This window comes from Mixophyes fleayi, chromosome 5 (genome assembly GCF_038048845.1).
Source record: "Mixophyes fleayi isolate aMixFle1 chromosome 5, aMixFle1.hap1, whole genome shotgun sequence".
NCBI classification, from domain to species: domain Eukaryota; kingdom Metazoa; phylum Chordata; class Amphibia; order Anura; family Limnodynastidae; genus Mixophyes; species Mixophyes fleayi.
The window spans coordinates 99,597,104-99,624,955 of record NC_134406.1 but is presented as its reverse complement, the minus strand read 5'-3'; the positions used below and the strand labels follow the sequence as shown (position 1 = coordinate 99,624,955).

The following is a 27,852-nucleotide window of genomic DNA, read 5'->3' as shown; positions in this document are numbered from 1 at the left end:
CCCGGCTGCGCAAGTCGTTACAGATACTTCGCAAGAAACGCAGCCAGAACCAGTGCCGGTGTCAAAGTCTACGCCAAGTCCCAGTTTACGCTCCAACAGTAAGTATCTTTAATAATCTCACATAATAACCAACTATATATACATACATATATATCTACATAATTGAAAAAAAAAATGAACTGTATAAACAAAAGTCCCAAAAACAGAGAACCATATCAACCGAAATGCAAGCCAAATACCAATAAATATATCTACATAACTTTACACACCGTTAGCTTCACATATAACGTGAAAAGCAAATTTGCACTTACTGTTTGGGCACATTTGTGTCTTCTGTTTACTACTTATGTATATATTTTATTTTTTTCTACATGCAAGTAAGCACTTTTATATTGTGTCATTTCATATTTTTTTGTGAAGAGACATATGAGGAAATATGTACAAAACAAAATACAATATGTGAAATAAACATTTTTTTTTATTTTTACATTTGTGTGGTACATTCAAACAAGTGAGGTCAAATTGGCAGTAAGGGTGGTCCTAATAAGTTCAGCAGAGGTATTGGTGCGCTCTCCTTCAAAAGTATTGGAGTCCACTGACAGCACTGGCATTTCAGATTCCTGCACATTCCACTCAGGTAGAAATTGCTCTTTTTGAATTTCACAAATGTTATGTAAAATACACAAGCTTGGTGTCAATGTCAATGCGCTTCAATAGACAGCGCCAACGTCCTTTCAAGCACCCGAAAGCATTTTCCACCACCATCCGAGCCGAGCTGAGGGTATGTGTAAACCGGATCTGTTCCTGAGACAGGTGATGTTGCTGAGTGAACCCCTTCATCAGCCAGCGCCTCAAAGGGTAAGCAGCATCCCCAATGATGTGTACCGGTATCTCCACACCATCAACAAACGTAGATTTCTATAAATAAAAACATGCAGTTTCACGTCACCATGTTAAAAATATTGGTCACATAACGCAGTACACTTGGTACTATATGGTGAAAATGCATTTTGCAAGTGTAACATCCATATATAAAAAGGGGCAGTAAATACATACAATATTGATAGCAAACAATAGTATATAAGCTTCAATTACTAAAACATCATACAACATTACACCTATATTTACCTCTCTAGGGAACAGCCAGCTATCTTGTCTTTCCTCAGCAATTTGGTAAAGGTCTGAATTTTCTAGTACTCTGGCGTCGTGGGAACGTCCAGGCCACCCGATGAAAACATCTGTGAAACTGACATAAAAAAAATACATATAGCAATGTTTTACAATACGCATTACACATGGCACAGTCACATAAAAAAAAACATAAAAAATGCTTACCAATAGTTGTGGTCAACCACAGCCTGCAGAATGATGGAATGCCAGCCTTTGCGGTTGTAGTAATCCGCATGGTTGTCTGTGGGGGCAATGATGGGGATGTGTGTCCCGTCTATGGGTCCAGCACACTGTGGAAACCCACGCTTCAGGAATCCTGCAATTGTATCATCCAGGCGCTGACCTTGCGGTAAGGAGATGAAGCGATGATACAGGGCTTCCAGCAATGCCGTGGTGACTTCATGCACTAGAGTGCACACCGTGGATATCCCCACTCCAAACAAGCAGGAGATTGTCCGATATTCTCCAGGGGTAGCATACCACCACAACACAATAGAAAGGCGCCTACATGGTGGAATAGGTTTCCCAACGTTAGTGGCCTTCCTGGAAAGTGCTGGGGTAATAAGGTCCAGCACATAGTTAAATGTCCCACGTGACATTCTGAAGTGTTGCATCCACTGCTGTTCCTCAAACGCTTCCACAGTAGACCAGAAAGCTTCTCTGGGGCTACACTCTCTGGCACGCATGGTTCGGTTACTGGCAGCACTGAATCTCAAAATTGAGGCAATGCTGGCCCTGAGAAACGCTCTCCTCCTGCGCATATACAGACACCGAGTTTTCTTCTGTTGTGCCATAAACTTCACCTTCCTCCTCCTGAACTGGGACTGTGCAAGAGTGCACAGTGTCAGCAGCTGCAGCAAACTCTCATTTGCTGCATAAAACAGAAAAAACACACTAGTAAACATGAACTCTGGGCTACACAAAAGTGAGTCGTCGGCCTTGATGAAAAGTAATGTGGTAAACAATCACCACCCACTTTTGCATCATCTTTATGCGTCAACAAACCAGTCACCTTTCAATGACATTACCTTTTTTCAGCCAATGAAAAATGCTCTGGTGATGACTCCCACAAATTGCCAGGGCACAGACTTGTGCAGTATGAATGGTGTTTCTGAGCTGGGACGCTCCGAGACCCTGCAAAAACCCGGCTTCAAAAACCCGGGATAGGCAGTATGAAAGTGGTATAACTCAACACCTGTATTTACACACCACACCTATGTTCTATGTTATTAGTTCATTGTTACTGGTGGCATTCGGGTGACAGTTGGAGATGGCTGAACATTAACTCAGCTCTGTGCCCTACATCCCACATAATCATCTTCCCACAAAGTAAAGGCAGTGGCAAACGGTGGCTATTACACCAAGGACAGTGTTGTTTATAAGATCTTCTGAATACCATCTCAGTTCAACTGATGGAACTAGTGAGATTGACTGTCATTGGTGTTGCCATCTCTTTTCTTCCTTTGCTGATCTCAGCTGTCTCCTTGGTAACAGCAGCGGGCATTGAACATGGGGAACAACTGCCCTGGCTCTTTTTCCAGTGGCAATATCAGCACTACAGAAGAGCACCGGGCTGCATACAATTATTCTAAATGGACAGATAACCACAAAAGAAAAGGCCTCCTCTAGAACCAGCAGATGAAGGACGCTCAGTTATGATAAATGGTGAAGGTCAGTTATGGTTGCCAGCAGGTGACTGTGTTAAGGTTTTTACAGTGACTGGTTTGTGTTTTGTGTCTCTGCCTTCTGCTGTCTCTGGTCATTCCAACCATAATACACCACTGGTGGCTGCACAGAGATGCCAGATGCCAATGGCTGCTTTATTATTTATTATTGGAGGCTGCTGCCTAATAATAGCCACCCGCACTTTCCCCACCCATTGTTATTCTGCTACCTTCTGTATTGTCCCGCCCCCCCCCCCCCCCATAGATTGTAAGCTCATTAGGGCACGGCCATCTTCAGCTTTTGTTTCATGTCATTCTTTTTAATTTGTGTATATAAATAAAAATACTAGCTATCTATCAGCTATCTATCCAGTATAAATTTTGTGTGTGTGTGTGTGTGTGTGTGTATATATGTATATATGTTATATGAAAATTAACAGCTTTCACTAGGCTGATCATGTGACTGGTCTACATCATAAATAGCTATTATGATGTCACTCATCCTGGGTATAACAGTTAGTGCTTAGCACAGATAAGTCAGTTATCAGCTGCCTGTGAGTAAGAGTGCACTGTGTATTTTCACTATTTATTGCAGTGGCTGTTTCTGCTAGATTTCATATTGTATAGTCTAAGGTAAACTTATTTTATAACTGTAAAAAATGTTAAGTTTATTGGATAAGTTTTAGGTGTGGGCTAATGTTAGGGAGATGAAAGGCTAGAGTTAAACCTTTTACATTTATTAAAATGTTTGGCTACTTTCTTTTTATATATTTTTATTATAATTACTTTAGACAGAAGATCCTGGAATCATCTATGTTGAGGTGGCCATACATACTGCAAATTCGCCATCCAATTAAGGCATTTTAGGTATGATTAGGCACAAATAGCAAAACTCATGGGAATGTGTTTTTAGATGTATTGAAGCTCTGTGAATGTATTTCAGTTGCCAACTAGCCAACAATAGTGAAACTCTGGGCTATATTTATTAAAGGGTGTTTTTTAGCGAGGTTATAAAAAGCCGCACGTCGCCAGTGGTTAAGTGCTCCATATCGCTCATTTACTATAAGGCTCTTTAAAGTATGTTAAACATCTAGCCATGTGCCGCTGTTGCAAAACCACTAGAAAAAGCGCCAGAAAAAAAGGCAGGTTATTTTTATACCTGCTTCTGTAAGACTAGGTAGCTCAAACAGAGGAGGTATCACTGCCTTATGGCTTGGGTGCAATCATTGATTATTAAGGAGGCAAAATATTTTCTATATTATTAGTTTATTGTTATTGGTGGATCAGCTCTGTGACCTACATCCCCACATAATCATCTTCCCACAAAGTAAAGGCAGTGGCAAACAGTGGTTATTACACCAAGGACAGTGTTGTTTAGAAGATCTTCTGAATACCATCTCAGGTGACAGCAATGGCAGTTACTCTCACTAGCTCCAGCAGTAGAACTGTCATTGGTGTTGCCATCTCTTTTCCTCGTTTGCTGATCTCAGCTGTCTCCTTGGTAACAGCAGCGGGCATTGAACATGGGGAACAACTGCCCTGGCTCTTTTTCCAGTGGCAATATCAGCACTACAGAAGAGCACCGGGCTGCATACAATTATTCTAAATGGACAGATAACCACAAAAGAAAAGGCCTCCTCTAGAACCAGCAGATGAAGGACGCTCAGTTATGATAAATGGTGAAGGTCAGTTATGGTTGCCAGCAGGTGACTGTGTTAAGGTTTTTACAGTGACTGGTTTGTGTTTTGTGTCTCTGCCTTCTGCTGTCTCTGGTCATTCCAACCATAATACACCACTGGTGGCTGCACAGAGATGCCAGATGCCAATGGCTGCTTTATTATTTATTATTGGAGGCTGCTGCCTAATAATAGCCACCCGCACTTTCCCCACCCATTGTTATTCTGCTACCTTCTGTATTGTCCCGCCCCCCCCCCATAGATTGTAAGCTCATTAGGGCACGGCCATCTTCAGCTTTTGTTTCATGTCATTCTTTTTAATTTGTGTATATAAATAAAAATACTAGCTATCTATCAGCTATCTATCCAGTATAAATTTTGTGTGTGTGTGTGTGTGTGTGTGTATATATGTATATATGTTATATGAAAATTAACAGCTTTCACTAGGCTGATCATGTGACTGGTCTACATCATAAATAGCTATTATGATGTCACTCATCCTGGGTATAACAGTTAGTGCTTAGCACAGATAAGTCAGTTATCAGCTGCCTGTGAGTAAGAGTGCACTGTGTATTTTCACTATTTATTGCAGTGGCTGTTTCTGCTAGATTTCATATTGTATAGTCTAAGGTAAACTTATTTTATAACTGTAAAAAATGTTAAGTTTATTGGATAAGTTTTAGGTGTGGGCTAATGTTAGGGAGATGAAAGGCTAGAGTTAAACCTTTTACATTTATTAAAATGTTTGGCTACTTTCTTTTTATATATTTTTATTATAATTACTTTAGACAGAAGATCCTGGAATCATCTATGTTGAGGTGGCCATACATACTGCAAATTCGCCATCCAATTAAGGCATTTTAGGTATGATTAGGCACAAATAGCAAAACTCATGGGAATGTGTTTTTAGATGTATTGAAGCTCTGTGAATGTATTTCAGTTGCCAACTAGCCAACAATAGTGAAACTCTGGGCTATATTTATTAAAGGGTGTTTTTTAGCGAGGTTATAAAAAGCCGCACGTCGCCAGTGGTTAAGTGCTCCATATCGCTCATTTACTATAAGGCTCTTTAAAGTATGTTAAACATCTAGCCATGTGCCGCTGTTGCAAAACCACTAGAAAAAGCGCCAGAAAAAAAGGCAGGTTATTTTTATACCTGCTTCTGTAAGACTAGGTAGCTCAAACAGAGGAGGTATCACTGCCTTATGGCTTGGGTGCAATCATTGATTATTAAGGAGGCAAAATATTTTCTATATTATTAGTTTATTGTTATTGGTGGATCAGCTCTGTGACCTACATCCCACATAATCATCTTCCCACAAAGTAAAGGCAGTGGCAAACAGTGGTTATTACACCAAGGACAGTGTTGTTTAGAAGATCTTCTGAATACCATCTCAGGTGACAGCAATGGCAGTTACTCTCACTAGCTCCAGCAGTAGAACTGTCATTGGTGTTGCCATCTCTTTTCCTCGTTTGCTGATCTCAGCTGTCTCCTTGGTGACTGCAGCTGGTATCAAACATGGGGAACAACTGCCCTGGCTCTTTTTCCAGTGGCAATCTCGGCACTACAGAAGAGCACCGGGCTGCATACAATTATTCTAAATGGACAGATAACCACAAAAGAAAAGGCCTCCTCTAGAACCAGCAGATGAAGGACACTCAGTTATGATGAATGGTGAAGGTCAGTTATGGTTGCCAGCAGGTGACTGTTATAAGGTTTCTACAGTGACTGGTTCATGTTTTGTGTCTCTGCCTTTTGCTGTCTCTGGTCATTCCAACCATAATACAGCACTGGTGGCTGCACAGAGATGCCAGATGCCAATGGCTGCTTTATTATTTATTATTGGAGGCTGCTAATGCTGCTGCCTAATAATAGCCACCCGCACTTTCCCCACCAATTGTTATTCTGCTACCTTCTCTATGGTGCGTCCCCCTTAGATTGTAAGCTCCTTAGGGCACGGCCATCTTCATCTTTTGTTTCATATCATTGTTTTTAATTTGTGTGTGTGTCATGTCATAATCCCCTTAATGTACAGCGCTGCATTATATGTCAACGTATATCCTTCTCACTCTACCTCCCTTACTTCCATTCCTCTGACACCCTGCTCTTATCACCAGGTCAGGTGAGCCGTCCTGCTGATATTTCCTTGATAAATTGTAGCAATAAGTGATTATTTTTATCGCTGCATTTTGATAAATAGATGCCTGTGTCTTAGATTCTCGACTGGTGCCCTGCCCTGTCTGTTAGGAATCTTCTGGCTGTCATTGTTCTTGTGCCCTTGTTCTTTCTTTTGACATTTGTAAGAATAATATTGTATTTACCTCTGCAAGTTAAGCCACTGTACGCTGAGTGGACGGAGCTAATAAGACAAAGTTAATTTTCTCTTTCTCATGTACTGTGTTGTGCTATAAGGTTCAGTTACAATTTCTCCATATGCATTGTGTAAATATCTATTAGTTTACCTTGCTGGGAAAGTTATTATAAAACCTGTATTTATTAGTATGTATTTTGTTCCATTTCCATTAAACACCTAACTATTTATACATGGTGTTTATAGCTATGTTAAATGGAAATTTACAGATTTGATTAGGCTGTACATGTCACTGGCTTACATCATAAATAGCTATTGTGATGTCACTCATCCTGGGTCTAAAAGTTTGTGCTTGGCAGAGAATAGTCGGTAATCAGCTGCCTGTGAGTAACTGTACACTGTATATATATTCACTATTTGTTTCAGTGGCCGCCTTTTGACTGGCTGCCTCTGAAGGTCCCCAAGAAGAGGGACAGAGGGATTTGGGAGGGTGGATCTTCATCTTGGGGACTAGGGCATGTCCTCCAATATAGCTGGAACATCCTACACTTTTGGGTATAGTTAGCCAGATGCAACCTAAATTATTTCTTCTGTTACACTGCTAGGGAGAAATTAAAATCTGTGGGAGGTTGGAAGTTGGTGGTGTTAGAGTTTCCAAGTCAGGGGCAAACGCAGGATTTGTAGAGGGGGGTTTCCATACCATGCCAGCAGTGGGCATGACCAGCATGCATGTGGGCATGGCTATAATTTTAGACAGTGCTTGGCTGCTCTCCAACTCTTCCTATCCCCATAATATACATGGGCAATGCTGCGTGCACTACTGTTAGGTGCAGGCAGTTCTCCCTTTTCAAGCAGAGCTGTGTAAAGTGGGCGCAGGGTCCACCCACCTCAATTATACAGTGCTCCAGGCTTGGAGGTGGGGGAAGGGTGTTTCCGGGCGCTAGAAAAAACCCTTGCCTATGCAAGTAGTCACAGTTATCTTTAAAGTATGTATTATTTTATGTTTGACAGGCAACTTCTTCTTGTGCAGGGCATACCCCATTCTTTACTCCGCACTGAGGTTGCACGCCACCTCCAGTGTGTTCTGAGGTTACAGTCACCACCTCTTATCCCTGCAGAGGAATCGTTCTCTACCTCTTATTCATGCAGAAGTTCCAGGCACCGCCTGCTGCATATGTGGTTTTTTTTCATCTTTTTAAGCCACTGTGGCTGGATCATTTATTGCAATAATATATTTAAATTATTAACACAGTGTGCTAATATTGTTGCAAATGTACTGATTCTTGATACCGTATATACAAAATGTACTTATTTTATTATATTGTGTTATATTTCTGTATAGGAAATGCATTAATTTCTGAAGTATTGATTTGCAACTTCTGAAACAGGATGTCATGATTGGATTTGTACAATTTTTCTAAAGAATGTCCCTCATGTTAATTAGATCTTTTCAGCTCAGTGGCCAACACGTGTTTAGCCTGTATACACAGCAGGGGACTGCTGCCCGTGTGGCTTTTCATTGTGCATCTCAGATCCTGTCCGAATAATGCAACCAACCAAGTTTTTGGCTATAACAGATTAGTGTAAATTTTTATAACTTTGCATTTCATTTAAATCAATGTTTTGGGAAGCATATTGCATCCTGATACTAAAAATATCTCGGATGTGGCAGAGCCATCCCAGGTCAGGGGGCTGGCTTACCCCCTGCTGCTATGTGTGTCAGAATGTGTACAAAAAGAGCACTGGTTTGTACTGAAAAGTATAATTTCATCAGTACCTTTCTGGATGTCGCTAGTGCCTTCACCTAGTGGCTGTAAGTGTCTTTTTTAGGACTTCCCGAGCTAAAAAAAAAATTACTGCCTAAGGAACGTCCTTTGATGCTTAATTGCTGTGACCTACAGATTAGACCCAAATTGAATCTGTTGCCGGCTATTCTGAGGTTTGGCCTTAGCTTTCCAGTACCACCGCTCTGCCCGCTACCTGCAGCTCTGAAGACAAGTGGTCAGGGGTACCAGCAAAGGGGTACATCAGCATCAACAGTACCCAGAAAGACGCAGTTTTGGATGCCGCTAAGGAGTGCAGTGGTGGCAGCAGCCTAAGCCGCTTTGAGTATGAATTATGAGTATATTGTATGTATTGAATTTTGATGTATATAGAAATTCTCTCTGCATTGTATATCTATGACTAGCGTAGTTCAAATTATTTTGCAAATAGTATAATACCTGCTTTAATTTACTTGCAATACATTTTGCATTGTGCATTTTTGTTTATGTCAAATGAATTGTTTACATCAACAATGTAACAGCATCTGTTAAATTGTTGATGTTAGTGTTTTAGTTATATAAAAGTATGTATTGTTTAACATTTGATTGCCTCTCCTATCCCCAAGAAGAGGTACAGAGGGCATTGGAAGGGTGGAACCTTTTCATGGGGTAGGGTCTTCCTATAGATTTCACCATGGATGGGACACCCAAAAACCATTGGGTACAGGAAGCAGGCAATTTTTACAGCTTGGGAGAATTTGTATCCCAGTAAGAGGGCTCCTCTGTTTGTCCATGTAGCAGGACTTCACACATCATCAAAGAAATCCTAGTCAGGGTAGACTCATGTGGAGACCACTTAGACAGCTGCAAGTATGAAGATGGCAGCCAATGGAGGAAACTAACTCTTCCACATTAGTGTAGTTTCTATTCCCTAAAGTTGACATGCTTTTACTTTACATTGCTGTGTGTTAACCTTTGTTGATGCTAATGTTTACTTATAGTTAGTAGTAAATATCTGTTATTTTTAAAAATATATATTTTTTTTTATGTTTGTAAGCCACCTCTGCCCCCAAGAAGAGGTACAGAGGGATTTTGGCGGGTGGAATCTCTTTTTGGGGCTAGGGCGTGTCCACCAATATAGGTGGGACATCCTACACTTTGGTTATAGTTAGGCAATTGATTTTATTTCTTCATTTACAATGCTAGGGAGAATTTAAAACAAGTGCGAGATTGGCAGTTGTTCAAGTTCGTGTTTCCAAGTAGTCACAGTTTAAAGTATGGGTTATTTTATATTTGACAATCAACCTCTTGGGTCAGGGTATACCCACTCCCATGTTGCAGAGATTTAGGTCGATACTTCCTGTTTGCACTAAGGTTCCACTCACCACCTCCCTTCCGCTCTGAGGATTCAGTCTCCATCTCATAGCCGTGCTGAGGATACGGTCCGTACTGAGGTTGCGGTCACCACATCCAGTGTGTTCTGAGGTTACAGTCGCCACCTCCTATCCTTGCTGAGGGAACTGTTAGCCACCTCTTGGTCATGCTGAAGTTCCTGTATATGTTTATTTTATCTTTGTAAGCCACCTCTTCATCCAAGACGATGTACAAAGGGCATTCGGAGAGTGGGCCCTTTCCTTGTGGCAGGACATACCAACCACCTTGCAGATCGCAACCATCTGACCGCCCTAAGGTTCAACTAGCCAACTCCCTTCTATGCTGCGATTCCATTCCCCCACTTCTGTTTATATCGAGGTGCTACCTGAAGGCTCCTGACTGCACAGAAGTTACTGTCACTGTCGTCTGTCCATACTGAGGCTATATTCGCGACCTCCTATCTGTGCTGATTTTCCAGTCAATAACTTGTATCTGTGCTGAGGTTCCACTTGCCACCTTCTTCTCATAAAGAAGTTCATGTCGCCTCATACTGCCTTTGCTGCGGTTCTGCTTGCCTCCCCTTTCTGCGACCATTTGCATACAATATGTTGCACTCTGATTCTGGAAGAACAAGAAGGAAAGAGGAGAGAAGAAAGGAGGATATTGAAGAATGAGGCCTCTTGTCCATTTTGAGGTTCCAGTCTCCATCTCTACTCCATGCTGAAAATGCAATTTCCACCTTCTATCCCTACTGAGGGTTCAGTTCCCACCACCTGTGTGTTCTGCGGTTTCTGTTGCCACCTAATGTCATTGCGGAGGATGCAGTTTCCACATTTGCTCTTTGCTGAGGTTCCAGCTGCCACCTCCAGTGTGCTCTGTGGATTCAGTCGTCGCCTCATGGGTTTGGGTACGATTGCAGATGGAAATAACAGTAATAGTGTAAACACTGACAAGGAGAAAATACCTACAGTGCAAATACTGACATGGACTCCAAAAACATAATGGTAAGCTAATTGGCTGCTAACAAATTGACCCTAGTCTGTGTGTCTCTGTGTATTAGGGAATTTAGACTGTAAGCCCCAATGGGGGAAAGGACTGATGTGAGTGATGTAAGTGATTTCTATGTACAGCGCTGCGGAATTAGTGGCGTTATATATATATATATATATATATAAATAAATAAATAAATGATGATATTGGATAACAACTACATTGAAGAATGGACTAGTTCACTCATGTAAAATACTGTTTAATTAATTAATTTATTTTTACACATTACCCCACACCCACTGCCCAGTGGTGTGGGAAGAGCCCTAGTGTTGTCAGCAGTGGCTGGGAACTCCAGCTCCATAGGGAATCCAGCCCCATGCTGACCTGCCTGGGGCTGGTTGGTATCATGGCAGGGCAGGGCAACACCGTGCCATGGGTTCCCCTGCTATAATGCCACTAGTCTAGGGCCTGTTGGAGGAAAATAGGGGGACCCCATGCTGTTTGTCCCCCTGATTAACTTCCGACCAGCCCTAGAGTTAATAGGACTGGAGACAGGAGTGTTACATTTTTATTTTATTATTTAACATTTTTTAATTTTATTTTTAGTTTACTGCCATGAAATAAAAAAAATCAATGCTAAATAATAAAATGAAAATGTAACACTCCTGTCACCAGTCCTATTAACTCTAGTGCTGGTTCGGCTTCTGTATAGCCACTGGACCCACTTGCATTGCCATTTTTTTTCAATAATGATTTTATTAAAGTTTTTCCTTTTGGTTACATGGTACAAAAAACCCCAGAAAAACATACATTGTAAAATACAAGGGAAAAAGAAGGGGGGAGGGAATCAGGGGAGGGAGGGGGGGGGGGGGGAATACACATCAATATTGCATTGCCATTTTAATACAGGCAATGTGACTGTCTCTGTTTTATCTATGTAAGTATTTTACCCTTGTCAGTATTTATATTGTAGGTATTTTTTCCTTGTCAGTATTTAGACTCTGTATTTACTCCTTGTTACTATTTATAGTGTTGGTATTTTCTTCATGTCAGTATTTACACTGTCTGGATTTGTGTGTCAGTATTACTTCCATCTGAAATATGGAGTACCACCCCACACATCAGCATCAAGACACATGCACGTGCCTGGATTTCCTATAATGTTTAAATGTAAGGCCACACCTGGCTCAGATGAGTAGCAATATAATAAAGGCAAACATCTAGAAAGCCCCTACCTTCAGTAAATGTGGCTCTGCACAAAGTGGTAAAACTGGTTTGTGGAAACTACATTCTCAGCAAAGACATGAGGCTGCGACTGAAACATCAGAACACACTGGTGGTGCTGCCACACAAAATGGGAAAACCAGCGGTGTAACAGAGTTAGGGTAGGCCTGGGTACCTTCAGGTGGAGGGTCTGAAAAGATAGAGTAGGCGAGGCAGGACATTCATCTTGAGGGTGAATATTTGCCCAGTCAGGAGAGAATTCGTTTTTGCCATCTGAGCAGATTCAACTTCATTAGTTGTATGGTACAAGGAAAATTTTCCACATATAGAGAGTTATATCGGTTAGTAATATAGACCCCCAAATATTTTATTTTAGACTGTCACCAGAAAAAGTTGCTTTTGAGGAGTTCCAGGGTGGTGGGTGACAGATGGAGCACAAAAGATTCTGTTTAAGAAAGATTTTATATCCTGATAGGGTTCCATAAGTAGCGAGAGTTTAAACAGGTTCGGGAGAGAAGTGTGAGAGGAAGTCAATGTGAGGAGAATATCATCCGCAAATAAGTTAATCTTATATTCCCCAGATTCAACCTCAACACCTTTGATGTCAGAGGAGAGGCAGATTCTTGCCACCAGAGGTTCAATCACAAGAGCAAAATTCAGGGATGAGACAGGGAACTCCTGACGAGTGTTGTTGGTGATCACGATTGGGAACAGGCGTATTCCGTTTACAGAGACCCTTGTCATCAAAGCCAAATATCCTAAGGGTTGCCAACATAAACTGCCAGCTAATGTGGTCCAAAGCCTTCTCTGCATCCAGATAAAGCACTAGTGCCGTAGTATTAGTAGAGTTGATACAATATATGAGGGTAGTGACTCGTCTAGTATTATCGTGCCCGATATAAAGTCTACTTGGTCTTTGTGACCAGGTTGTGTAGTACTGTATTTAGGTGATTTGCAAATTCCTTCACGTAGATCTTGATGTCCATGTTCAAGAGTGAGATAGGGCTATAGTGGGCACAATCCAAAGAATCTTTTGGAATAACAATGATCTAGGGCTTCTTTTGAGAAGGATCTGCCCTTTAATACACTGTTGAACAGGTCATCAAGATAAGGCAAGAGCAACTAATAATAAGTCTTATTATACATGACAGTAAATACATCGGGACCTGGTGCTTTGTTTGCCTTAAGATTTAAGAAATTTCTTGTGCCTCAAGGGCAGTAGGGAGAAGCGTGGGCAGATGACATTGAGAGAGAAAGGTCTGTGTGGACTCCACAGGAGCAGAGTGGGGGTGGGGGTACATCTTTTGTGAGATGTTATAACGTTTTCTGCAACATTGTCGGAACTCTTCTGCAGCCCAAATGTGACTTAATCCAGAGTATATTACTCTGGGCATGTTTTGATCATAGTCTGAATGCCAGCTACCTGTCTGCTTTGTCACCTTTATCATATAAGGTTTGGTTTAGACCAGGGGTCCTCAAACTGCGGCCCGCTGAGGACATTTATGCGGCCTGCCGGGCATAGCCGGATTAAGGGGCTTTTTTTTTTTTTTTCTTTTAATGGCGGTGGTGGCGGTGGGGGGTTTCGGGGCTCCCTTCGTTGGTGTGGGGAGCCGGGTAGTAAAAAGAAAAAAAAAAAAAAAAGATACACTACTCACCTCACCGCGGCGCTGGCGTCCCTCCTTCTCCTTCCTCTCTGCACTGTTGATACTGAATGACAGGCGTGACTTCATCAAGTCACGCCTGTCATTCAGTGAAGCGCAGCACGGAGAGGAAGCAAGAAGAGAGAAGACAGAAGAAAGGAATAACGCAAAAAGGCACAGTATGGAGGAAAAAGGGGTAAAAGAAAGGCACAGTATGGAGGAAAAAGGGGTAAAAGAAAGGCACAGTATGGAGGAAAAAGGGGTAAAAGAAAGGCACAGTATGGAGGAAAAAGGGGTAAAAGAAAGGCACAGTATGGAGGAAAAAGGGGTAAAAGAAAGGCACAGTATGGAGGAAAAAGGGGTAAAAGAAAGGCACAGTATGGAGGAAAAAGGGGTAAAAGAAAGGCACAGTATGGAGGAAAAAGGGGTAAAAGAAAGGCACAGTATGGAGGAAAAAGGGGTAAAAGAAAGGCACAGTATGGAGGAAAAAGGGGTAAAAGAAAGGCACAGTATGGAGGAAAAAGGGGTAAAAGAAAGGCACAGTATGGAGGAAAAAGGGGTAAAAGAAAGGCACAGTATGGAGGAAAAAGGGGTAAAAGAAAGGCACAGTATGGAGGAAAAAGGGGTAAAAGAAAGGCACAGTATGGAGGAAAAAGGGGTAAAAGAAAGGCACAGTATGGAGGAAAAAGGGGTAAAAGAAAGGCACAGTATGGAGGAAAAAGGGGTAAAAGAAAGGCACAGTATGGAGGAAAAAGGGGTAAAAGAAAGGCACAGTATGGAGGAAAAAGGGGTAAAAGAAAGGCACAGTATGGAGGAAAAAGGGGTAAAAGAAAGGCACAGTATGGAGGAAAAAGGGGTAAAAGAAAGGCACAGTATGGAGGAAAAAGGGGTAAAAGAAAGGCACAGTATGGAGGAAAAAGGGGTAAAAGAAAGGCACAGTATGGAGGAAAAAGGGGTAAAAGAAAGGCACAGTATGGAGGAAAAAGGGGTAAAAGAAAGGCACAGTATGGAGGAAAAAGGGGTAAAAGAAAGGCACAGTATGGAGGAAAAAGGGGTAAAAGAAAGGCACAGTATGGAGGAAAAAGGGGTAAAAGAAAGGCACAGTATGGAGGAAAAAGGGGTAAAAGAAAGGCACAGTATGGAGGAAAAAGGGGTAAAAGAAAGGCACAGTATGGAGGAAAAAGGGGTAAAAGAAAGGCACAGTATGGAGGAAAAAGGGGTAAAAGAAAGGCACAGTATGGAGGAAAAAGGGGTAAAAGAAAGGCACAGTATGGAGGAAAAAGGGGTAAAAGAAAGGCACAGTATGGAGGAAAAAGGGGTAAAAGAAAGGCACAGTATGGAGGAAAAAGGGGTAAAAGAAAGGCACAGTATGGAGGAAAAAGGGGTAAAAGAAAGGCACAGTATGGAGGAAAAAGGGGTAAAAGAAAGGCACAGTATGGAGGAAAAAGGGGTAAAAGAAAGGCACAGTATGGAGGAAAAAGGGGTAAAAGAAAGGCACAGTATGGAGGAAAAAGGGGTAAAAGAAAGGCACAGTATGGAGGAAAAAGGGGTAAAAGAAAGGCACAGTATGGAGGAAAAAGGGGTAAAAGAAAGGCACAGTATGGAGGAAAAAGGGGTAAAAGAAAGGCACAGTATGGAGGAAAAAGGGGTAAAAGAAAGGCACAGTATGGAGGAAAAAGGGGTAAAAGAAAGGCACAGTATGGAGGAAAAAGGGGTAAAAGAAAGGCACAGTATGGAGGAAAAAGGGGTAAAAGAAAGGCACAGTATGGAGGAAAAAGGGGTAAAAGAAAGGCACAGTATGGAGGAAAAAGGGGTAAAAGAAAGGCACAGTATGGAGGAAAAAGGGGTAAAAGAAAGGCACAGTATGGAGGAAAAAGGGGTAAAAGAAAGGCACAGTATGGAGGAAAAAGGGGTAAAAGAAAGGCACAGTATGGAGGAAAAAGGGGTAAAAGAAAGGCACAGTATGGAGGAAAAAGGGGTAAAAGAAAGGCACAGTATGGAGGAAAAAGGGGTAAAAGAAAGGCACAGTATGGAGGAAAAAGGGGTAAAAGAAAGGCACAGTATGGAGGAAAAAGGGGTAAAAGAAAGGCACAGTATGGAGGAAAAAGGGGTAAAAGAAAGGCACAGTATGGAGGAAAAAGGGGTAAAAGAAAGGCACAGTATGGAGGAAAAAGGGGTAAAAGAAAGGCACAGTATGGAGGAAAAAGGGGTAAAAGAAAGGCACAGTATGGAGGAAAAAGGGGTAAAAGAAAGGCACAGTATGGAGGAAAAAGGGGTAAAAGAAAGGCACAGTATGGAGGAAAAAGGGGTAAAAGAAAGGCACAGTATGGAGGAAAAAGGGGTAAAAGAAAGGCACAGTATGGAGGAAAAAGGGGTAAAAGAAAGGCACAGTATGGAGGAAAAAGGGGTAAAAGAAAGGCACAGTATGGAGGAAAAAGGGGTAAAAGAAAGGCACAGTATGGAGGAAAAAGGGGTAAAAGAAAGGCACAGTATGGAGGAAAAAGGGGTAAAAGAAAGGCACAGTATGGAGGAAAAAGGGGTAAAAGAAAGGCACAGTATGGAGGAAAAAGGGGTAAAAGAAAGGCACAGTATGGAGGAAAAAGGGGTAAAAGAAAGGCACAGTATGGAGGAAAAAGGGGTAAAAGAAAGGCACAGTATGGAGGAAAAAGGGGTAAAAGAAAGGCACAGTATGGAGGAAAAAGGGGTAAAAGAAAGGCACAGTATGGAGGAAAAAGGGGTAAAAGAAAGGCACAGTATGGAGGAAAAAGGGGTAAAAGAAAGGCACAGTATGGAGGAAAAAGGGGTAAAAGAAAGGCACAGTATGGAGGAAAAAGGGGTAAAAGAAAGGCACAGTATGGAGGAAAAAGGGGTAAAAGAAAGGCACAGTATGGAGGAAAAAGGGGTAAAAGAAAGGCACAGTATGGAGGAAAAAGGGGTAAAAGAAAGGCACAGTATGGAGGAAAAAGGGGTAAAAGAAAGGCACAGTATGGAGGAAAAAGGGGTAAAAGAAAGGCACAGTATGGAGGAAAAAGGGGTAAAAGAAAGGCACAGTATGGAGGAAAAAGGGGTAAAAGAAAGGCACAGTATGGAGGAAAAAGGGGTAAAAGAAAGGCACAGTATGGAGGAAAAAGGGGTAAAAGAAAGGCACAGTATGGAGGAAAAAGGGGTAAAAGAAAGGCACAGTATGGAGGAAAAAGGGGTAAAAGAAAGGCACAGTATGGAGGAAAAAGGGGTAAAAGAAAGGCACAGTATGGAGGAAAAAGGGGTAAAAGAAAGGCACAGTATGGAGGAAAAAGGGGTAAAAGAAAGGCACAGTATGGAGGAAAAAGGGGTAAAAGAAAGGCACAGTATGGAGGAAAAAGGGGTAAAAGAAAGGCACAGTATGGAGGAAAAAGGGGTAAAAGAAAGGCACAGTATGGAGGAAAAAGGGGTAGAAGAAAGGCACAGTATGGAGGAAAAAGGGGTAGAAGAAAGGCACAGTATGGAGGAAAAAGGGGTAGAAGAAAGGCACAGTATGGAGGAAAAAGGGGGAGAAGAGAGGCACACTGTGGAGGGAAAAGGGGGAGAAGAGAGGCACACTGTGGAGGAAAAAGGTACAGTAAGGAAAAGGGGGAGAGGCACAGTATGGGGAAAAAAGGGGGGAGAGAGACACAATAGTGGGGACAATTAATTAATTTAAGATGGGGTGGTTTGGGGAGAATGAGGTCCCTTTTATTAAATGTGCCTATGAATTATTTAATGGCAGTGACGGTTGCGGGAAATAGGTATATTTCTGAAATGTAAATACTATTAATTTATTGCTGGGGCTGTTTGTAGGGAGGGAAATAGGTTTATTTATTAAATGTGAATACTATTATTTTAATGTTGGGGCTGGAGGAAGGCCTAATTATTAATCATGGGTGATACGGATTTAACGCCGGGGGTGGCTGTAATTTTCTAAATGTACCCATTTTTTTTCCAAATAGGGCCCCTAACATTCCAGGATCCAGACAAGCCGCGACTAAAGAAACTTGCAGCACAGGTGGTGAAAGTGAGAAGAACAGGTAGGAGAGAGCAGCAAAGTCTGTGAAATGTTGTGATTCTAGTGGGATAATCCCAATTTTTGGTGACCGTTCAATTGTGTACACAACAATGCAGTTTTTTTTGTCTGTAGGAGGGTGGCCTGGCCATGCCCAATGATGCATTATCAATGGTATTTTAATTTGCGGTATCATTGCTAGTTTTAATGTGCATTATAAATTTAATTTTTAAAGTGCAGTATCATTGCTAGTTTTAGCGTGCGGTATCATTGTTAGTTTTAGTGCACGTTATCAATGGCATTTTTAATGTGTGATATCATTGCTAGTTTTAATGTGTGGTGTCAATACCCATTTTAATGTGGTGTTTTGATGATTGTTTTAATGTACAGTATTTTAGTTTGTGGAAACAATGATTTTTCTTATGCAGACAACCTAAGCGAGCCCTCTGGGAGAGCTGTGTCATACTGTGGGCTGTAGGTGATGTAATGCAGGATGTGTCACTATGCCCTTAATTTTAGATCTTAGGGGCCCCCGTCTTAAGTGCCCTGGGCCCCCCAAAGCCTTAATCCAGCTCTGCTGCCGGGTGTTTATGCCGCCGCTGCCTGTCTGTCATTTTTTTACATGAGAAGGACGGTCATTGGTGGAAGAGGGGGAGGGGGTGGCGGCCGCCGCCGACTGGCTGGCCGGCTAAAGCGCTGGATCATAGTTTTTGTTTTTACTATAGTCCGGCCCTCCAACGGTCTGAGGGACAGTGAACTGGCCCCCTGTTTAAAAAGTTTGAGGACCCCTGGTTTAGACCCTTAAGGGAGTTTTTTGCTTTAGTAGAGAGCAGGAGATTTAGCTTTTCCTTTGTTACCATGAGTTTAGTATAGTCCTCTCATAAACCTGAAGATTTGTGGAGCCTGTCCAAGCTGCCATCGCATTTGTAGGCCTCAAGCACTTTATGGGTCCTTCTTTCACAGCTCAAACTTGCAAGAAACCTCCATCATGCTTCACTGTTGCCTGCAGATACTCATTATTGTACCACTTTTCAGCCCCACAACAGTCATATTAACCCTAATACTAGTCAGAGGAAAATCAGGGGGACAAACAGTGGGGTACCCCCGATTTTCCTAAATCGGGGGGACCTAGGCTTAGCCAGGGGGGACCTAGGCTTAGCCAGACGGGGCTGGTGACACTATAGCAGGGGAAAAAAAAAAAATATTACGTCTGCCAGCTTGACCCCAAAATAATCCAGCTGCAATATGCTTGACAAAAAAAAAAAAAAAATAAGGTTCCCAAGACACACAACAGCTTCTGAATACAGACGCCACCGGCCGCAGAATGAAATTCTTAGACGCTGTATAGGCGCTGGACCCTCTCTCATTGCCATTTTAATACCGGCAGTGTGACTTTCACTATCAATCACACTGTCAGTATTTTATCTATGTCAGTATTTACACTGTACAGATTTTCTCCTTGCCAGTATTTACTCTGTAGGTATTTTCGTGACCGTATTATTTCTGTCTGGAACTCGTACCCAACCCAATGTATATGGGAATACATTAGGCATATTTATTTTATATTTTTAACTGTGGAGACTGTTTTCTGCAGCAGGGAGGGAAATGGGGTCCCAAGTCCACAACTCAGGATAAGCCCCACAGAGGTTCCTTTACTTTTACATAGGGTCTTAAACATTCTATCTTTCTCTGTCTATGCAGAACCCCTCCTATTGCAGAGGCTCCCATGGACAAGGTAACGTCTGAGCACACAGAAAGCCTGCTAAGAGACAAAGGGTCCTTGTTTGTGACACCTGTCACAAACACCTTTCAGATGGATATTCTGGGAATGTATGTACAAATTAAAGATGGTAGTTTGGAAGATAACAAGATACAGCAATATACGTCCGACATATCCGATAGCACAGCAGCTGAGTCAGGGGAATTTCCAGAAGGATACCTGGTAGATGACCTCATAAATTCCTTCCATAAGACAATGGAAATGAAGGCAGTATCTGAAATGCAGATAGGTTTGTTGGGGGCCAAGAAGAGTAATATAACCTCCAATTTCCACAAGGTGGTTAATGACATTATTATTGATGAATGGAGGCACACAGACGGGTGACAATCAAATGCAACCAGGCTAAGTTCTTAGAAACCTTTCCCTTCTGATCTCATCTGGTTCTTGGATATTACTCCTTAGGTTGATGAATCTGTTAGACTTTCCAAGAATACTACAATGACCCTGGAAGATATAACTTTTTGAGAGACTGCCTGGACAGGAAAATTGAAAGTTTCTCAAAGAAGCTTCAGAACAACTCTGGTGCAGCATTAAAACTGACAGTGGCATTATTGACAAGGACTCTGAGTGGGGCAAAGATCTTGAAAGAAACATTCAGGACGGTGTTAAAAGAAGTGACCTCTTGAAGACAGTTCAGGAAGTGCAGAGGGCAATTGAGGTAGTTTGCGAAGCATCAATGGACTATATTAAATTATCCACAAAAGCCATGGCATTTTGTAGTAACCTGAAGACCTTTGTGACTGTGTTCATGGATGGCAGAAACTCACTCCAAAAATAGACAAATATACCTTTAAATGGTAGTGACACCAATTTTGGGAAAGGCTAGACTCACATTTCAAAATGATCTAGAGGAATGTTGTCACAATGGTCTTCAGGTTACTACAAAATGCCATGGCTCTGATGGACAGTTTAATATAAGCCACAGCAGAGACAGTTTCACCCAGGGACCCAAGGCAGGGATTTTGACTGTAGAGAAGCAAGGGATCCTGGGGTTGTACCAGATTTTATTCGCAATGATTGTGGAGACAGTGGTAGAAGGGAGAATCAGCAGGTTTTTGCAGGCATGGATTTTAATGATGACAGACTTATCTGTCTTGAACAACAGTTGAGGGAATGTTTTGGAACTTGTAAGACATCAAACAAACAAGATTCAAAGATCCCGGCCATACAAAAAAAGAGTTGCCATGTAGGACAGTCTGTCAGAATTTCTATTCAAAGGAAAACAGGTTGCTATTCCATAATTTCCATTATAGAAAAACACAAAGGGGGATATTGCACAAGAAGCAGGAAATTCAAGATAGGATCCATATGGTCCAATCAAAATGAAGTGGAGGTGGGGGATTTTCTCACAGCAGTCTTCTTCAAATAAGCATTTATGTACCTTTAGACCACCACAACAAAAAGGTCAGGTTCAAACAGCACCAAGGACATTCTACCATGACCTTACCACTACAATATTTTGATAATAAGCTAGCAAAGCAGCATTACAAGCTCAGCACAGGTCATAAAAGCTCTGTAACAGTAGGATGAAGCTTCAACAAGAAAAAATGTAATTTACAGCCATCCCAGAGACAGAAATATCTAGGGGCTTGGCTAGACACACTTCAAGAATTCTAAGACTGTGAATAAGTCTCTGGCCACAGTGGAGTTGAACCTAACAGTACTATGACCGAAGGCTATAGAAAAATTTCCCTGGGCAAGATTTTATAGGAGGCACCTGCAGGACTTTCTCACACCTTGGAACAGAGATGTTGAAGAATGCATCAGTTGTTCTGTTATTAAAAGAAGCAAGACAAGATTTGCAATGGCGGTCGAAGGAGGATACACTAAGGGGTATATTTACTAAGCTGCGGGTTTGAAAAATTGAAGATGTTGCCTATAGCAACCAGATTCTAGCTATCACTTTGTAGAATGTACTAAATAAACTAGAATCTGATTGGAGCTGCTGTCTATAGAAATCACTTTTTCAAACCTGCAGATCAGTAAATATAACCAGTAATGTAAGAAAAAAATTTACGAATCATGAACACAATCATTATGACATATATATACCAGCAAAACTGGATGGAGCGCACTCTGACCATCTGACAGGCCAAAGGATGTCGAAAGAACATGTAGGGGGGAATTCAGTTGGCCGCGTTACTGTAAAAAGCAACGCGGCCTGCGTACTATTACATTTATTACGGTAATGGTGCGCCTAAATATCGTTATTACGGTAATTTCAACGCCGGCTTTTTGCTTGCAGCGGAGCTGCGAGCAGGAGAGCAAGGTTAAATTTACCGTAATAACGGTAATAGGTGTAGCACAGCGATACTCTGGGGGGAATTCAATTACCCCCATAGACAGACTACCATCAAATGTTCAGGAAACAATAGCAGTGTTCAAGGCGTGTCTTCAGGAAATTAATGCATGATGGGATGTCAGAATTAATTTAGTCAATTGTGCAGTAGTGGCATACATCAACCATCAAAAATACTAGAAGTCCAGGAATGACAAGAGCAGTCAGTACATTGTTACAATGGGTAGGACACCAGGAAAATCTACCAGCAGTCCACATAACCGTAATAGACAATACTAGAGCAGATTTGTCAGCCGTCATATGCTGCACCTGGGATAATGTGCTTTGGACAAAATTACTTTTGAGAAGATTATGAACAAGTGGGGGTTTATCCACAAATAGAAATTATGGCAATAGCATAGAACTCCAAAGTAGGACACTTTTACTCATGGTATGTGGAAAATAGGGCAGAAGCAGTAGATAACGTGAGAGTGAATGTAATTGTGATTCTATATTTTTGGGCATGGAGACCATGGTTTGCAGAAGTGATGCAGTTGGCAGTATACATCAGGTACTAGTAGTCATGTGCAGAATTCTTGAAACCGATGGCATGGCGCCTGAATGGAGACTGTTGAGACAACAAGGTCTTTTTACATCAACTTGATTATAACCCAAGTAAACAGTCTAAGGTGTACCATACAATTTAGAAAATTTTCAACAAGTGCTCTAGTTTTAGGACAATAGTAGTGTTTCTGCAAGATGGATTAGATAATGACCTGGCAGCAAACATACTAAAAGTATAAACTTCTGGTTTAATGACTTTACTATACAATAAATAGCCACAAAATGAATTTGCCATAAGATTCAAGCAGGTGCAAAAAGAGTAAAGTATTATGTCATCTTCTGGCACCATGGGTTTTCAACTTTGTATTCAATATGCCCTTGCAGAAGCTTTGTTTGCACTTTTGGAAGAAGTTCCTTACCTTGAAGATGGCTTTTGTAGCTGCGATTTCATCTCCAGCTAGAGTATCAGAGCTACAAATGCTCTGGGCTACTTTCAAAATATATTTAAGGTAAGGTGGTTCTCAGGACAAATCCAAAATTTTTGGTTCAAGTTGGTATCAGATTTTTATATGAATCAGAAAACTATTTTCCCCTCCCTATGCTCAAAGCCCAAGTGTCCGAAGGGATTTTTTTTTTTTTTTTTTTACACAGACTGGACTTTGTTAGGTGAATATGCATTTACCAATGTATTACTGAACAGTATATGAAGACAAAACAACTGGGGTTTTTTTTTAACCTTCAAAAATTTTAATTAGATTTTAAAGAATTTTTTAAGGGGTACAGAAAAAAGGAAGGGTAAGGACAATAAAAACAAATTAGGGAGGGGGGTACATAGTGGGTAAGGAACACAACAACATGTGATAAAATGCATACTTTTGACATAAGGAAGCACTTCAAAACTAGTTCAGTATAATCAGGGCCGGATTAACCATAGGGCTAACTGGACTACAGCCCAGGGGCCTATGGCATCCAGGGGGCCCTTGAAAGTGCTCAGCAGCAGTATTGATCGGTCGGGGGCGGGGGCGCCCCCGGCGCGATCAGTGCTGCTGAGCACTTTCACTGCAGTCCTTCTCCGGCGCGCTGTAGTCTCCTTACTGAGGAGATCTCGTGAGTCTCACTCTCACGAGATCTCAGTAAAGAGCGTACAGCGCGCCAGAGAAGGAGGTAAGTGCCGGGGGGGGGGGCACAGTGCTGGCAGCTTGGATAACTGGGGGGTTGGGGGCGCGAACTGCTTGGATCACGGAGAGGGGGGGGCCCTGACGGGGTAATGGAGGCCCCCTTAGCCCAGGGGCCTCCATTCCCTTAATCCGGCCCTGAGTATAATATAACAGGCAGAGGAGTGTACTAAGAGGCCTGGCAAGTCTCCACCCACATAATCCAAAGTTTTACTCCAACATCAACCATGGCTATAGAAGTCAATGAATTAACCAAAAGCTATATATTTGGAGACATACTCCCATTAGTCTATTGCGAGCCTCTTGATGGTGCCCTCTCTCCCTCGGTCACATAGTCATGCCAAGCATACCACTTCACCAATGGAGTATGGCATGCCAAGTGTTTCCATTTCGAAACTAAAATTTAATTTAGAGATAATCTTTGCCAACGGAGATGGGAGAGGCTGTTTCCACGCCTGGGCAATAGCCGCTCTAGTAGCTATAAAGACCTGCCCCATCACATATTTATCCCATTTCGGAGATGAAGCTGTGTAATGATGTAGAAGGGCCAGTTCAAGGTACGGCTGGACTGGGTGGCCTAGAAGCTTACTTAATAACATGAACACCTCGGTCCACAGTTGTGAAAGGCACACAACTTTTCTGGGGTGGCATATAATCTATTTATGAGTTTTACCAACATTTCTGTGTGATTAAGACATTTTGACATTTTAAAGGAATTTAAAAGGATACGCTCCCAGTCTTTCCCTGTAGGCTCCACTTGGAGATCCGCATCCCATTGGAGTTGCATTTTAGACTTTGTTGAGTCAATTTGCATTTGTAAGATATTATACCAAGTAGCTATGCTAGCTCTTTTGCTCCCCTTCATCAGTTTAGAATAGTACAATACAGGGGGAGGGCCGATTGGTAGATTCCCTAAGTGGCGGAGTTGCTAGCCAATGTCTAATTTGTAGATATTTATAGAAGTCTCTTCTAGGTAGTTGATATAAGTCACAAAGGTGAGTAAAAGAGGAGAGATTGCCCGCTTCAAATAAGTGACCCAGTGTCTGGATTCCTTTAGCTGCCCAACTCGACAAGTTCAAGTCTACAGTCTGTTTAGCTACCGCCTGTATGGATACATTTGATGTGGGGCGGACTAGTACCTCAGTATCCCCACACAGTCTGTCCCATATTAGGGCATCTCTAGTGAGAACAGGCAAGCTGTTGGCAGAGGGTGTCCATTCCCTGGGCACCCACAGGAGATCAACCAGGGGGATCTCAAAGATGTCTGCTATACCCTTCAGGTTGGAGCATTTTGCAACCCTTAGGGTCAATAATTGATTTAATGTGGTTGCAAGCCTGCATTCCCCTTAACTTCCTTGCCAACAGCTCACCTGCTCTGTTTCCCACCACATAGAACTTTTGGTGCAGTTTCGATGGAACAAGTGTACGAGCCATAAGCAATTTTTGCAGTTCTGCGTTAACTAAGGAGATCTCAGTGCTCATGGTCTTAGAAGGGTCCTTTTTGTTCTGCATTTCCAAAAGTTTAAGTTTAGATTCTAATTCTGATTGCTGATGTAGGTTTGCTCTGCACAATCTAGAGGCCAACTGGATTATTGTCCCCCTAACTACTGCTTTGAGGGCGCACCAATATGTGAAGATAGAGGTATCTTTAGGCTCATTAGTTTGTACATGTGAGCGAAGAGACTAATTTCCAACCAAGTTTCTAAAGACAGCAGATGGTCAGGCCAACGCCATGGTCTTAACGGGGGAGGCGGGCCAGTGGGCCTCCATGTCCAAACCACTGGTGGATGATCCAACCACGTCATGGGAAGGATTTTAACTCTGCGTGTTCTGTAATACCCACTTATCTGCCAGAATAAGGTCAATTCGGAAATATGTATTGTGTACTGATGAGAAGTATGTATAATCTTTTTCGTTAGCAACTCTCCATACATCATGTAACCCATGTTCTGCCAAGAGCCTTCCAAAGATCAATGAGGAATGGGCAGGAGTTGAATAAGGCAGTGTACTGGACATAGCTGATCTATCACTAGGTTAAAATCTCCCAATATGATTACGTTACCTCTTTTGACTTTATCGATTATGGCCAGTGTGGATTTCAGGAACGCTATCTGTCTAGAGTTAGGGGCATATAATGACACCACTGTTACCCACTTCCCTTCCAATTGGCCAATAACAATCAGGAATCTACCATTCTTGTCTTCAACCTTCGTAGAGAATTCGAAGGGGCATCTAGAGCTAAGCAATATTACTATCCCACATTATTTTTTTTTAAGAGAGCCATTAGCCATGTAACAGATAGGATATTAGTAATTTCTAAAAACTAGGGGGCTTTAGCAGCAAAATGGGTGTCTTGGGTCACAATGTACGCCTTGGCCTTATGAAAGGAGATTAATGCCAGTCTCCGCTTGTTGGGGGAACTTAGGGCTCTAGCTTTTAGGAACTTAACCATCTTTACAGAATGAGGGCCAGATATGACTCAAGAGTATTACAGGTTTAATGTCTGCAAGAGAGAAAAGGTTTGTGTAATGAAAATATTGTATAGAGCCAGAGAAGCTGTGTTCCAGGGAAATGGGGGGGGGGGGGAGAGGAAAAAAGGGAGTAGAGGAGGAGGGTCTGTGCCTCTCCTCCAGGGGTGGGGAAACAAAAATAACCCGATATATAGGGTTAAAGCTTTTGCCAGAGAGGACAAGAGCCGGCAAAATACTTAAAGCGGGGTGCATGGCCAGGGCCACTCCACACCACCACTCGCATGCAAATTCTCAAAAACCAAAACGAAGATAAACATGAGTACATAACTTGAATGAATACTTGTAAAGGCAAATCTTTTTCCACCCATATCAATAACAGAAAAATTGGCCAATACGAGAAAATCTCCATAGTGGTCAATTAACAGAACCACAGGATGTGACCTGAATAACCTAATGAACCCTATTCAGCTTAACTTAACCATCAGCCTAGTAACCATACCCAGACTGAACCACCTCCCCATGAATACCCCTGTCCGGTGCCTCAATATTTATAATTATATAACAGATACATACATCCTCCAGATTATGACGATGTAACCTTTCAACATGACACAAGAAATAACTAAATAATTGTCGACATTCTTTTCCCCTGGGATCAGCTTATACGGTGTGGAGCACTAAAGAGGAGCAGGGGGAGGAAGAGAAACAGGGAAAAAAGGAACAGCAGTGCACAAGACTACTCAGGAACCAAATAATACGAACTGTATAACTACACATAACACAAGTTCCGCAAGTATTAAATGAGACAGCAAATCATATCCCAACTGAGTATGTGGTAGTTCATACTTGCAACTTTCCATAGCAGCACCCCAGAGGAATATGGAAGAGTGACAGTAGAAACTTTGAGAGTTATGTGTAAGTAGTCTTGCAATTTGACAAACTCTGTTTCCCGGATGAAGAGACAGTCAGGGCCAAAGACAGCCATAACTTGCAAATCCAAGCCTCTCGTACTAAAATGTCACCTCTCGGAATTCAGAACTTCACTGTGTAGACCAATCCTTGTTGATATGAGCTCTAGATTTGGGGTCAGGTTGAGGGGTCTGGAGACTCCAGGACGAGAGAAGCTTAGTGCCGTCTTTCACGGAAGAAATGACATGTAAAACACTGTTCCTGTGAACAAGAAGTTTTACTGGTAATTCCCATCTATACGGAATAGTGATATCTCTCAAAAGCTTTGTTACCGGATGAAATGAGTGGCGTTTTGTGACTGTAGCTTGAGAAAGATCTGGGAACAGTTGAAGACCCTGTAGAGGGCCTGAGTCGTCCACCTCTCTAGTTGCCCGCAGAATGCGTTCTTTTATGTGGCAGATATGGACACGTAACAAAGTATCTCTAGGTAGGGTATCAGACGTATTCCTTCCCCTGGGCAATCGATGAATACGATCAATAAGAAGCTTCTGCGTAGATGCTGCTGGTAGAAGCTTCTGGAAAAGATTGGTAGAAAAAAAGAGTAAAGTTCTGCTTTTGAAAATTGTTCAGAGATTCCCCGAATTTTTATATTGTTTCAGCGAGATCTATCTTCTAAATCTGCCATTTTAACTCTTATGGAGCTCACTTCAGCCTCCAATTGCTCGTGAGATGTTATCAGCTCATTATGCGATGCCACTATCTCTTCAGTCTTATTTTCCAGATGGTCAGTCCTGGTCCCCAGTTCCACCACCTCAGATTGAAGGGCTTTAATGGAGGAAAGCAT

General features: G+C 42.0%; 1 protein-coding gene across 1 annotated transcript; it reads right to left on the bottom strand.

Moving 5' to 3' along the window:
• Window positions 1–503: 503 nt before the first annotated feature.
• Window positions 504–27,852, bottom strand: LOC142159461 (uncharacterized). The gene is made up of 6 exons (XM_075214362.1): window positions 27,715–27,852; window positions 27,341–27,583; window positions 24,999–25,134; window positions 1,336–1,723; window positions 1,129–1,246; window positions 504–918 (listed from the first exon to the last, which is right to left on the bottom strand). The coding sequence occupies exons 1-6, from the start codon at window positions 27,850–27,852 to the stop codon at window positions 670–672; spliced, it is 1,272 nt and encodes a 423-aa protein (XP_075070463.1). The 3' UTR covers window positions 504–669.

Coding starts and splice junctions, on each gene's coding strand:
- LOC142159461 (XM_075214362.1), bottom strand. CDS start 27,852: ATGCTTTCCTCCATTAAAGCCCTTCAATCTGAGGTGGTGGAACTGGGG. Junction 27,584..27,714: donor ACGAGCAATTGGAGGCTGAA/GTGAGCTCCATA, acceptor AATCTTTTCCAG/AAGCTTCTACCAGCAGCATC. Junction 1,247..1,335: donor GTGGTTGACCACAACTATTG/GTAAGCATTTTT, acceptor TTTTTATGTCAG/TTTCACAGATGTTTTCATCG.